General features: G+C 48.6%; 1 protein-coding gene across 1 annotated transcript in view; it reads right to left on the reverse strand.

The window, feature by feature from the left end:
* The window catches only part of LOC126518597 (uncharacterized), a 125,707-nt gene that overhangs the window by 50,282 nt on the left and 62,273 nt on the right, over positions 1 to 13,152 (reverse strand). The window contains exon 2 of the mRNA XM_050168373.3: positions 11,737 to 11,833. Coding sequence (XP_050024330.1) covers positions 11,737 to 11,833 — 97 coding nt within the window. The remainder of the gene's footprint in view (positions 1 to 11,736; positions 11,834 to 13,152) is intronic.

Below are 13,152 nucleotides of genomic sequence, written 5' to 3' on the forward strand. Positions count from 1 at the left end.
GATAAAAGGTGAAAGTGAACGTTGATTGTCAGAAATACGTTAGATAAAGGAGGCCGCTCCTCGAATATTTTGTAACCACATAAAGTTACCTGGCAGGAAGTCAGCAATAATACAATAACATATCCTAGACGAAGATGGAAACAAACTGGAAGATTTCCTAGCTTTACTTTGTGGCGCAAATACATTTCTTGAAAAGGGACAGAAGAAAGGAAGGCAGTGAAGCGCCAAACTACCAACTGTTCAATGACAGCCTGAGCAAACATACAGAATAAAAGACAACTTCCGCTCATGCGCAGGGAGCCAAGGTGTGACAGAACAACATGGTCATGACAACATACTTTGGATAAAGCACATTTCTGCGGAGTATAATACGATAGATGTATCGCTGACACAATCACACCCTTTCTTTTTAATATAAAACGCTACCAACAACTCCCTTGCAGTTTGGTCCCTACTTTTGCCAAGAATCAATACTTGCTCAAAGCATGGCGTACAACGACAGGCTTTACAGTGCGCAGGAAGATGAGCCTTGTCACATTTATCGACACTATTAGCGTGCTCCCTAAGTCTGCCATTAATGCAACGTCCCGTTTGTCCGACGTATGACTTGCCGAAATCTAGGGGTATCTCGTAAACCACCCCTTCAACATAGTCCCTGAAATGTTTGGCGTGCTGCTTCTGGCAGCCCCGCGGCCCCTCGCGTGTGATCCGGGGGTACAATTGAGCCAGTATTGAGATAAGATTGAGATAAGATTGATGTCCCGTTTCGAACGATTATTAGTGAACGGGACACGTGGCAATATCAAGTCAGTAGTTTTTTGCTAAAATTCGTCCAGCTACTTCAACTCAATGACCCTTTCTTGACTAGAAACTCGCATGAAGCTTTTGAATATTTCCGTGGCGGCCAAGAAATAGGCTATGTGTTCTCCGTTGATATAAATATCCTTTTTTATTCGGTTCCGCATCCTGAGCTTCTAAAAGCCGTTAAACATTGCATTGATGAAAGTGCCGTAGATAATTTTGTGTCTAAAATGGAGATGTCGGCTTCGAATTTTATTGCCCTCTTGAAAGCTTATCTCAAACGCACCTTTGTAACGTTTGAACATGGCATATTTTTGCAGAAAGGCGGCATCCACATTGGTTCACGTGTAGCACCCATTTTATGTGACATCTTTTTATCCTACTTTGACCACGCACTACAATGTGCTTTTACTTCATCGCATCCTAATGTTCTTAAAATTTTTAGATACGTTGACGATTTTTTAGTTGTTATTTAGTTGTGTTATTTAGTTGTTATGCCCCTTGCCATCCTATGAAATGGTTGAGCAGCTTTTAGATGTTGTTAGAGCAAACGCATGAGGACTTATTTTGCTAACGAGCTTCCGAAGGAGAGTTCGTTGCAGTTTTTAGGCCTTAACCTAACACTTAATTGTGATCACGTTTGCTGTGCGTACCTCCCTCGAGGTAAAAAAGAATTGCTACAATATGACTCAATGCACTCTAAGACTGTGAAGCGTGGAATCGCCTTACTTTGCCTGGAATCGGCTCTGCGCAAGCCATTTGTGCATGTGATGCAGGCGAGGTTTTACCACCAACTTGACAGACTTCTAAAAGCAGGCTACCCTCAGTCTGTCTTAAATGCCGCGGTCGAGTCCCTCCTACAGAAGCTAAAAACTACCGCTGTGAGTGCGAAAACGCACTCGAAGGAAAGGGAGCGAGTAAAATCACAAGTAGTAACTTATGTGCACCGTGTGAGCCATAACCTCAAGAACGTAGCTACCAGATATGGCATTCCGATTGTCTTTTCGGCTCCCAACAAGTTAACTTAATTGTGCCCCCGGATCACACGCGAGGGGCCGCGGAGCTGCCAGAAGCAGCACGCCAAACATTTCAGGGACTATGTTGAAGGGGTCGTCTACGAGATACCCCTAGATTTCGGCAAGTCATACGTCGGACAAACGGGACGTTGTATTAATGGCAGACTGAGGGAGCACGCTAATAGTGTCGGTAAGTGTAACAAGGCGCATCTTTCTGCACACTGTAAAGCCTGTCGCTGTACGCAATGCTTTGAACAAGTATTCATTCTTGGCAAAAGTAGGGACCAAACTGCAAGGGAGTTGTTGGTAGCGTTTTATATTAAAAAGAAAGGGTCTGATTGTGTCGGCGATACATCTATCATATTAGATTCTGCAGAAATGTGCTTTATCCAAAGTATGTTGTCATGACCATGTTGTTCTGTCACACCTTGGCTCCCTGCGCATGAGCGGAAGTTGTCTTTTATTCTATACGTTTCTTCAGGGTGTCATTAAACAGTTGGTAATTTGGCGCTTCGCTGCCTTCCTTTCTTCCGTCCCTTTTCAAGAAATGTATTTTGCGCCACAATGTAAAGCTAGGAAATCTAAGCACTAACTTGCCCAAGAAGAAGTCCTTTTTGAAACTAGAAAGGGAAGCGGCATTAAATTGCATCCCAAAAATAACAGCCGAATTATTCCAAGTCAATGACGAGGTTGTATTTGAAGAAAAAAGAAAGAGCACGAAAAGGAACCAGATGGAAAAGGAGCTGGAGCTGACAAATTTCAGTAAATATTCTGTAGGGGCGAGTGGGTACATGTCTAGTAAAAGAGAAAGCACCAACAAGGGATAAAGAATTCGCTCGTATAGACCGTTGATCATTACATTGGTAATATACAGGTGAAGAATGCAGGCAATCAAATTAAAGCTGCAAGCATGGGCAGAGAATAATGGCATTTTCAGAGAACTTCAGAATCGCTTCAGAATAGGTAGGTCTTTGGATAACTTATTTGTTCTTACTAAGTGTATTGAAATATCAAGGGTAGAAAGCAGACCGTTATATGTGTCCTTTCTTGACATTACAGGGGCGTATGACAAGCTAGACCACAACATTTTGTGGGATATTCTGGAAGGGGATGGCTTAGGCGACGACTGTCTACAGCTTTTGAGAAAAATTTACCTAGAAAATACGGTTTCCGTTGAATGGAAAGGGGCGAGGAGATAGGAGAAAGTTAACATCAACAAGGGGCTGAGGCAGGGGTGCCCTTTATCCCCACTGCTGTTTATTATGTACATGGTGAGGATGGAGAGGGCGCTAGAACGAAGTAATGCCGGGTTTAATCTCTCATACAAACAGGCGGGCACAGTAGTAGAGCAGTAGCTTCTAGGTTTATTTTATGCGGACGACATTGTGTTGCTGGCTAACAAGCAAAGTGATTTGCAACGTTTGGCTAATATCTATGGACAGGAAGGCGAGAATTTAAGTTTGAAATTTAGCATTAGAAAATCAGGTGTTATGGTATTCAGCGAAAACAGTGAACAGACAGTCGTAATACAGGGCCATGAAATACTCCGGGTAAAAGAATATAAGTATCTCCGAATATGGATAAATGAAGGCATTAGATACATGGAAACACCGAAAAAAACCATCACAGTAAAGGGGAAGCGAAATGCAGCCATAATGAAGCACAATGAAGCATAATGAAGCGCTATGTAGATACAATAGGTACGAGGTGCTCCGGGGTATGTGGAAATGTGTAATGGCTCCAGGACTTAGTTTTGGAAATCCGGTTGTTTGCTTTAAATAAAGGGCACAATCACGACACGATGGGAAGCAAAGGTCAGTGGGTCGCCTCGCATTGGGCGCTCACAGGAAGACTACAAATGAATCTGTGCAGGGTGATATGGGCTGGACAAGTTTTGAAGTGACGGAAGCTCACAGTAAAATTGAATATGAAGAACGTCTGAGGAATACGGAAGAAAGTAAATGGGCTGGGAGCGTGTTGAGGCATCTGTACAGAAAAAAACATTGATTCACTGTGGAGGAAAATAACTAGGAAGCTTACCAGCAAGTATGCGGCCTGTAGGGTGAGTAGCACAACAACAAAGGACGTCAAGTGGAAAGTTAAAAAAATTAAATTATGGGGTTTTACGTGCCAAAACCACTGTCTGTTTATGAGGCACGCCGTAGTGGAGGACTCCGGAAATTTCGACTACCTGGGGTTCTTTAACGTGCACCTAAATCTAAGTACACGGGTGTTTTCGCATTTCGCCCCCATCGAAATGCGGCCGCCGTGGCCGGATTCGATCCCGCGACCTCGTGCTCAGCAGTCCAACACCATAGCCACTGAGCAACCACGGTGGGTGAAGTGGAAAGTCAGAGAGGCTGAAATAATCTCATGGGTGCGGCAATGGAAAAGAAAACCTGCCATGAGTAAGTACTTAATTGTAAAAAAACGAAATGAGGAAAGAAAATTTATGATAAGCCGAAGGCAAGCTAATTACTTTTCGAAGCAAGATCAGGATGCCTTCGAACACGCACCTATAAAGCGACATAGAAGGAAGAAGAAGCATGTGCTTGCTGCGGTAAAGGTAGAGAAATGATGGAGCATGTTTTATTAGAATCTGAAGATATCTGCCCCACGGTCGACTTAGGCACCACTGAACGCCTTGAAGCCCTTGGGTTCAGCGGAGCAAGGGGTAAGTAGACATGCGCGCAGCAGGGATTAGCAAGAGGCGACTGCATGATTGGTGGAAGAAAAGACGGGAAACTGCAAAAAAACAGGGACGTACAGAAAAACATAATTCGCAATACGGCGTCAGAAAATTTGGTTATGGTTATTCATTACGGTTTTTTCTTTCTTTTTTCTTGTTTTTCTTCTTTAAGCTGGGTAGGAAATTAGGCGGTATAACAGCAAAAGCTTGGTGGTGCAACCCACCGGCCCCGTTCCAAAGGGCACGCTTATAACTTCCATCCATTCATCCATGCTTGCAGATGATTGCAGTTGCATTCCATTGCTTAGGCTCGAAGCTGTCTCGTTACCTTCCTACGTAGACTGACTCCGGTGCTCGCAAGAATTTGAACATACCCAAAGTTCTCGAAAGCACCCTGGACTTTACAACTGACCTTTTTTCTGGAAATGGTATCCCTGATTGAGCGAGCAGAGCACGTGCAACAATACTGCCCGACAAGATTGGTAGAAAATTACAGACAGCCATGGTGTAAGAGGCGCTCTTTGCTTGTCAGGAACAGGGGCCGCACGCTCACAAGATTGTTAGGACACAGATTTTTGAAAACAAATATATCTTGTATTCACTTTCTTGTGGGGCTTTTGCCTTCCCAATGATTGTCGAGTTTTGTATAGCCAAAATGCATTTACCAAAAAATGCAGTTGAGAAGAGTTGCCCAAATACAATGCAAAGTAGCTTTAACTTCTAGATGACGTAATTTGTGTGAGCCGCTACCATGAATTTACGCTCACGGCTGTGGTAAAATTATTGCATAAAAAACTAGATGAAATAAAACGACTCTGCGTAATGAGTCCGCAGTCCGTAATTATGAGAGAAAGTTACGCAGTGGGGCCTTGGAATATATATATATATATATATATATATATATATATATATATATATATATATATCGACCGCGCACGTCGGAATTTATGTGCAAAGTGTTTTATTAAACGCTATGCAACTAACGACGATGCGTGCAATGAGCTTACATTAATCCTATACCAGGTTGTACCACATAGCTTATGAGTCTAGATCCGCTGTAAAGGGCTGTGCCCACTTTTTCAATGTCATTTCTTGCTTCGCCCAAGGAGATTCATTAGCCTTTGCAGACAGGGCGCGTGTTCATGTCCTTCATTTGCACGTAGGATCCAGGTGTGTGGTTCCTGGTATTACCCATTTTACACAGAACAATATTACTGTTGAGTGGCTAGGCTTTATTTTAATAATATCAGCGCATCTCTGTATGCTAAGTAAATTAATTTAAGGGCAAGTAACCCAGGTTCGCTGCAAAGCGGTTCGTCAGAAAGTGCTCGGTTCATGCCAACGCTTACAGTAATAAAGTTTATTCTCCAGACGGTGCTCTTCATCTTTGAATTTGGCTGCAAATTTCAACTTGCACAAATCTAGATGTCGTTAAAGCAGTCACAGGACGTCCATGGTGTCTTCTTTGACGAAAATTTCACTTGTTCATATTGCTACGGAACAGTGTTTACAATGACGAAGAGGCGGGCTGTGAGAAGACGACGACGACGACTAGAAGCTAGCGCGGGCTGTTGCCTCTTGGCCACGCGCGGCGTATTACGTTGTAAATATAGTTGTATATAGCTTTTCATCTGCGTCTTCTTACGTAACATATCTGGTGGAGGTGGACGTTCCCTGTACCTCGTCACGGAGCTTCGCAGTGGACGGTACGTCGAGCCTTCCTTCATGGCTCCCGGCGACGAAAACTCGACTCAGCCCCCTCCGACACCTGCTGCCACTTCGACGACCTACATCACTCTCCCTGCTCCTCGTGATCCTGGCGTATTCTCGGGCAGAGATGGGGAAGACGTCGAGGACTGGATCAGCTTATACGAACACGTCAGCCGCAATAACCGGTGGGACCCTACTATTATGCTCGCCAACGTAGTCTTTTACCTCGGTGGCACACCTCGAGTTTGGTATCGCACGCACGAAGATGAGCTCACCAGTTGGGATTCACTTAAGACACAGCTTCGAGACTTGTTTGGCAACCCCTACGGTCACCAACTTGCCGCGCAGAAGGCGCTTTCCGGCCGGGTGCAGACGTCAACAGAGCCCTATGTTACGTACATTCATCATTTCTTGGCTCTGTGCCGCAAAGTTGACGCACACATGACTGAGGCAGACAAGGTATCCCACATCCTAAAAGGCATTGCCGATGACGCCTTCAACTTGCTCGTATTCAACAACGTCGCGACGGTGGATGCAGTTATAAAAGAATGCCGCCACCTGGAACTCGCTAAAAGCCGACGTATCGACCAGCAGTTTGCCCGGTTGCCCAACACCCCAGCGACATCTTCCTGTGCCGACGCTCCTCGTCCCAACAACACTGGCGATATTACCAGGATCGTCCGGCGTGAGATCGAGGCCGCCTATCCGGCTGCCTTTGACTCCAGCCCCACCAACGCACCTGCAGTCACAGTTTCCCTGATCCAGGCAGTTGTCCGCCAGGAATTCGAAAACATGGGTCTTCACACCATCTGTTCGGCTCATCACCCTGATACCCACCCGGCTTCTTCGATTCCGCCCCGTCCCGCATCTTCTTACCCACCACGTTTTCGCAACCCATCTGAATGGCGCACTGCTGACGACAAGCCCATTTGTTTTCACTGCCGTCGAATCGGGCACATTTCTCGGCACTGTCGCAGTCGATGGACTTCCCCGACCCGATCTGCTCATACTGCGTACTCTCGTCCCTCAGGTGGCCCTTCTCGTCCATATGCCGCACGCTCCGATAATGCCGCCACTGATTCTCCTGCGCCGAACCGCCCATATTCTCGTTCACCTTCGCCCCAACGACGACAATCTCGCTCTACCCAGCCCCGTCGCTCCTTTTCGCCGACTCCCTTCGGACGCCGCTCCCAGCCAGAAAACTAGATGATGCAGCGCCTGGAGGTGACGCTGCATTGCTCCCTACGCCGCGAACTCCTCCACTGACGTTGCCTACTCACCTGAAACTTCTTGACGTGCAAGTCGACGGTGTTTCTGTATCTGCTCTTATAGACACTGGGGCGCATTTTTTTTTTTTAATTATGGGGTTTTACGTGCCAAAACCACTTTCTGATTATGAGGCACGCCGTAGTGGGGGACTCCGGAAATTTTGACCACCTGGGGTTCTTAACGTGCACCTAAATCTAAGTACACGGGTGTTTTCGCATTTCGCCCCCATCGAAATGCGGCCGCCGTGGCCGGGATTCGATCCCGCGACCTCGTGCTCAGCAGCCTATGGGGCGCATTTGTCGATCATGAGCGCTGACCTTCGTAACCGCCTGAAGAAAATAATCACTCCCGCCACGACGCCTGTTGTCCGTGTCGCCGATGGCGGAACAGCCCCCGTAATTGGTATGTGCGCCTCCCGTGTCTCCTTCGCCGATCGCTCCACAATCGTGCGGTTCACAGTCATCGCCCACTGTCCCCACGACATCATCCTCGGCTTGGACTTCCTCTCCGCAAATTCTGCTCTCATCGACTGTTCCGCCAGTACTCTCCGCCTTGACTTGCCTATTCTGGATCCTGCTGAACCACACCCAAGTCGCCTCAGTTCCGTCGACTTCGTTCGCTTGCCACCTTCCGCACTGACTTACGTTGACTTAGTGTCATCCCCACCAGTGCCCGACGGTCACTACATCGCGGCTCCAATGCAAGACGTCCTACTCACCCACGGGATCACAGTACCTCATACCGTTTTATCTATTACGGCGAATTGCGTCTGCCTGCCAGTGGTCAATTTTGGCTTGATGACACAAGCCCTGCCACGCGGGATGTCTCTAGCCCAGCTTTGCTCATTCGAGGATCACTCAATAGCATCTATTGCAGTAGACGATAATTCGGCCGATCCTCCTCTACCATCGCAGTCGGCAACTTGTACCATCGCCGACTTAGAGAAAATGATTGCGCCCGACATGCCGTCCGAGCACGCTCGTGAGCTCTACCGCGTTCTGTTTTCGTACCACGATATTTTTGACTTTAGCGATTGTCCTTTGGCCCAAACTACAGCTGTTAAACATCGCATTAATACCGGCGATGCCCCTCCTATTCATCGCCGCCCCTATCGAGTGTCACCGGCTGAGCGTCAAGTTATTCACGCAGAAGTTCGTAAAATGCTTGCCAAGAACACCATAGAACCGTCATGTAGTCCATGGGCGTCACCTGTTGTACTGTTAAAAAAGAAGGATGGCTCATGGCGCTTTTGCGTGGATTATCGGCACCTTAACAGGGTTACCAAGAAGGACGTGTATCCCCTACCACGGATTGATGACGCCCTTGACTGCCTCCACGGTGCTCGCTACTTCTCATCTATTGACCTTCGCTCCGGCTACTGGCAGATTGCCGTGGACGATCTCGACCGCGAGAAGACTGCTTTTGTAACACCCGACGGTCTTTATCAATTCAAAGTGATGCCGTTCGGTCTATGTAACGCTCCTGCCACTTTTGAACGCATGATGGACTCCCTCCTTCACGGTTTCAAAGGGTCCACGTGCCTGTGCTACTTGGACGACGTTATAGGATTCTCTCCAACGTTCGCTACGCACCTCCAGCGCCTCTCGGCAGTCCTGGACGTTTTTCGTCGAGCCGGTCTGAAACGTAACGCATCGAAGTGCCAGTTCGGCCGTCGCCAGATTACCGTCCTTGGGCATCTCGTTGACGCGAACGGAGTGCAACCGGACCCAGGCAAGATCCATGCTGTTACGCACTTCCCTGTTCCGAAGGGTGTCAAGGATGTGCGCAGCTTCATCGGCCTTTGTTCCTACTTCCGCCGTTTCGTGAAAAATTTCGCGGACATAGCACGACCACTAATCGAGCTTTTGAAAAAAGATACCCCTTTCCAGTGGGGCGATAACGAGGCCTCTGCATTCTCGCATCTAATCGACCTTCTCACAACGCCTCCCGTTCTGGCCCATTTCGATCCTTCTGCGCCTACCGAAGTCCGTACTGATGCCAGCGGTCACGGAATTGGCGCAGTCCTGGCACAACGCCAGCGCGGCAACGACCGTGTTATCGCTTACGCCAGCAGGCTCCTGTCACTTTCCGAGCGCAACTATTCCATCACTGAGCGTGAGTGCCTGGCCCAAGTTTGGGCGGTTGCGCAGTTCAGCCCATACTTATATGGCCGACCTTTTTCCGTTGTCACAGACCATCACGCGCTTTGCTGGTTATGCTCCCTGAAAGATCCTACAGGAAGGCTTGGTCGCTGGGCCTTACGCCTCCAAGAATATTCGTATACTGTCACCTACAAACCTGGCCGACTACACAAAGACGCTGACTGCCTGTCTCGTTACCCGGTAGACGAGCCTGACGACGCCGACAGTAGAACCGCCAACGGAATTTTCTCTGCGTCTGCCTTCGCTAACATCGCCGATGAGCAGAACCGAGACCTATCGCTGCGAGTACTCATCGAGCGTCTGCGCTCTACACCTACCGACGCGTCCGTTCTCCGATATGTCCTCCACGGCGGCATTCTGTACCGAAGGAACTTCCTCCCTCACGGATCTGATCTTCTTCTTGTCGTGCCAAAACATCTACGACAAACTGTGCTCTTTGAGATGCATGACGCACCCACTGCAGGACATCTTGGGGTAACCCGCACGTATGACCGCGTCCGCCGCCGCTTCTATTGGCCTGGTCTCGCTCGCTCCGTCCGACGCTATGTTTCTGCCTGTGATACCTGCCAGCGTCGGAAAACAGCTCAGGTGCTACCTGCCGGTCATCTCCAGCCGATCACCGTCCCTGTGGAACCATTCTTTCGTGTTGGATTAGACCTCCTCGGTCCCTTTCCCACGTCATCCTCTGGGAACAAATGGGTAGCTGTCGCACCTGATTACGCCACCCGATACGCTACCACGTGGGCTCTCCCTACCAGTTGCGCCACTGACGTCCCGGACTTTCTCTTGCGTGACATTATCTTACTTCATGGCGCCCCGCGACAGCTGCTTACTGACCGTGGTCGTAACCTACTCTCCAAAGGTATCGCCGACATTGTGCGTTCCTGCTCCACTCAACACAAGCTGACTACCTCATACCATCCTCAAACCAATGGCCTGACAGAGCGGTTAAACAGTACTCTTACTGATATGCTGGCCAAGTACGTTTCCAAGGACCACCACGACTGGGACATTGCCCTTCCTTACGTCACATTTGCTTATAATTCTTCCCGGCACGACACCGCCGGATTTTCTCCATTTTATCTACTCTACGGTCGCGAACCGACCTTGTCCCTTGACACGGCCCTTCCTCCTCCTGCGATCTCAACAAGCGAGTATGCGCGCGACGCCATCGCCCTCGCCGATCATGCACGCCAGCTTGCCCGTGCTCGACTGACGGACTCGCAAACCACTCAGCAGCGTCAGTACAACGCCCGCCACCGTGACGTACAGTTTTCGCCTGGTGCGCTCGTGCTCCTGTGGTCGCCCTCTCGTAACGTCAGACTTTCAGAAAAGTTCCTTTCGCGATACACAGGGCCCTACTGCGTTCTGCGCCAGCTGACGCCTGTGACGTACGAAATTGCTCCTGTGAGCTCAACCTCGTCATCTACTCTGGCATCTAGTGATGCAGTGCACGTCAGTAGGCTCAAAGCCTATTACACTGCTTCCGAGTCCAGCCTTTAGTCGCTCTGGGACGGCGCTTTTGCCGCCGGGGGTAGTGCTACGGAACAGTGTTTACAATGACGAAGAGGCGGGCTGTGAGAAGACGACGACGACGACTAGAAGCTAGCGCGGGCTGTTGCCTATTGGCCAAGCGCGGCGTATTACGTTGTAAATATAGTTGTATATAGCTTTTCATCTGCGTCTTCTTACGTAACAATATGATATCCGCTTTCTTCTGAATTTTTCTTCTTTAGCGTGTTGCGTAAAACATCCTGCCTTCGTTTACTGAAGCTTGCAATTATCGATTTTCTCCGTGTTTCAGGCTTTCTAATCAATTATTTCCCCCTTTGCTTGTAGGCATTTTTCCTTTTTGAAGTATTGGTCTTGCTTTTGTTGACCTATTTTGATACGTACACTGCGTGTATGCGCAGATGGGCCATTGTTCTACTTAGAAGCTGCTACGCTAGCCCCACTTAAAAAATTTTTAATATATGGTTGGACTGACAGTGCCGAAAACAAGGACACTTGTGCATCGAATCCCAGTGAATGTGCACTAGCGAACTTCGTCGTCAATGAATGAAGGAGTGAAAACGGGAAATGGTCGTACCTTTTGTCCTGTCAGTTGTGAAGTAGTTCTTGACCACAGGCCTCGTGGGGCCTCGGAGGACCTCCCTTCCTCCAGGGTTGCCAACAACCAGCACCATCTGCGCTCGGGGGCAAACGGCGCCGAGATTAGCACGCGGTGGGCTGACTAAAATGTACCCATGGAGTGCGAGTGTGAGACAGAAATGGTTGTTAAACTAAAGTGAAAAGAACATTGTGACACTAGTGGGGTTTCTGATGAGATGCTTAAAACGTCAATAGGACCCGCCGTGGTTGCTCAGTGGCTATGGTGTTGGGCTGCTGAGCACGATGTCGCGGGATCGAATCCCGGCCACGGCGGCCGCATTTCGATGGGGGCGAAATGCGAAAACACCCGTGTACTTAGATTTAGGTGCCCGTTAAAGAACCCCAGGTGGTCGAAATTTCCGGAGTCCTCCACTACGGCGTGCCTCATAATCAGAAAGTGGTTTTGGCACGTAAAACCCCATAATTTTTTTTTAAAACGTCAATAGGCAGCAGCAAAGTATCGTACATAGTTTTTCGATGGACTGCGGTTTAGCGAAAGATCAACGAGTATAGATAAGGTGTGGCTAGTGTTAGTATTTTATTACGATAGCAATTATATGGACACTCTAGGCGAATTTTGCCGTCACCGTGGCTGTGATGTTCGGTACAAGTTCTAAATACGATAAGATAGCGCCTCGGGAGCCGTGTGCTGCGGCAGTGAGGGAAAGCGTGCGTGGGTGAGCAGAAATGGATGGTGGCTGGATGCTCACCGTCTTCGCGCACCTAATGGCAGATAATCGATGGCCCTACTAGGGTTGAGGATCGGGCGAGTTGGTATTGCATTCTAGAACTGGTACAGCGCAACATACAAAGGAAGAAACAAGACGAGCCGGCCAGATAAAAGAACAGAGCGCTTAAAATCTACCTAAAATCTTAAAATTTTATCTGGCCGGTTCGGCTTGTTTCTTCCTTTGTATGTTGCGCTGTACCAGTTTTAGCATGCAATACCAACTCGCCCAATCCTCAGCCCTAGTGGACTTCATTTCTTGTACATCGAGCTCCTTGCACAGCGCTCTGTTCGTTTATCTGGCCGGCTCGGCTTGTTTCTTCCTCTGTATGTTGCGCTGTACCAGCCCTGGAGCACGTACACCGTGTATGCGTGCGTGTGTGTGCGTGCGTGCGCGCGCGTGTGTGTGCATGTGCGTGTGTGTGTGTGTGTGTGTGTGTGTGTGTGTGTGTGCGTGTGTGTGTGTGCGTGCGTGCGTGCGTGCGTGCGTGCGTGTTGAAAACTTCATTGAAGACAAGAGCAGATAAGAGAAAGGAAAAGGCCGCCTAAGGGTGAAGTCCTCGGTCCAGAGCTTCTCTGGTGGGGTCGGTTCGCTGGGCCTGGGCTTGATATAGAAGAGTTATTTGC

The sequence above is a fragment of the Dermacentor andersoni genome, chromosome 1, assembly GCF_023375885.2.
Source record: "Dermacentor andersoni chromosome 1, qqDerAnde1_hic_scaffold, whole genome shotgun sequence".
In the NCBI taxonomy this organism is placed as follows: Eukaryota; Metazoa; Arthropoda; class Arachnida; order Ixodida; family Ixodidae; genus Dermacentor; species Dermacentor andersoni.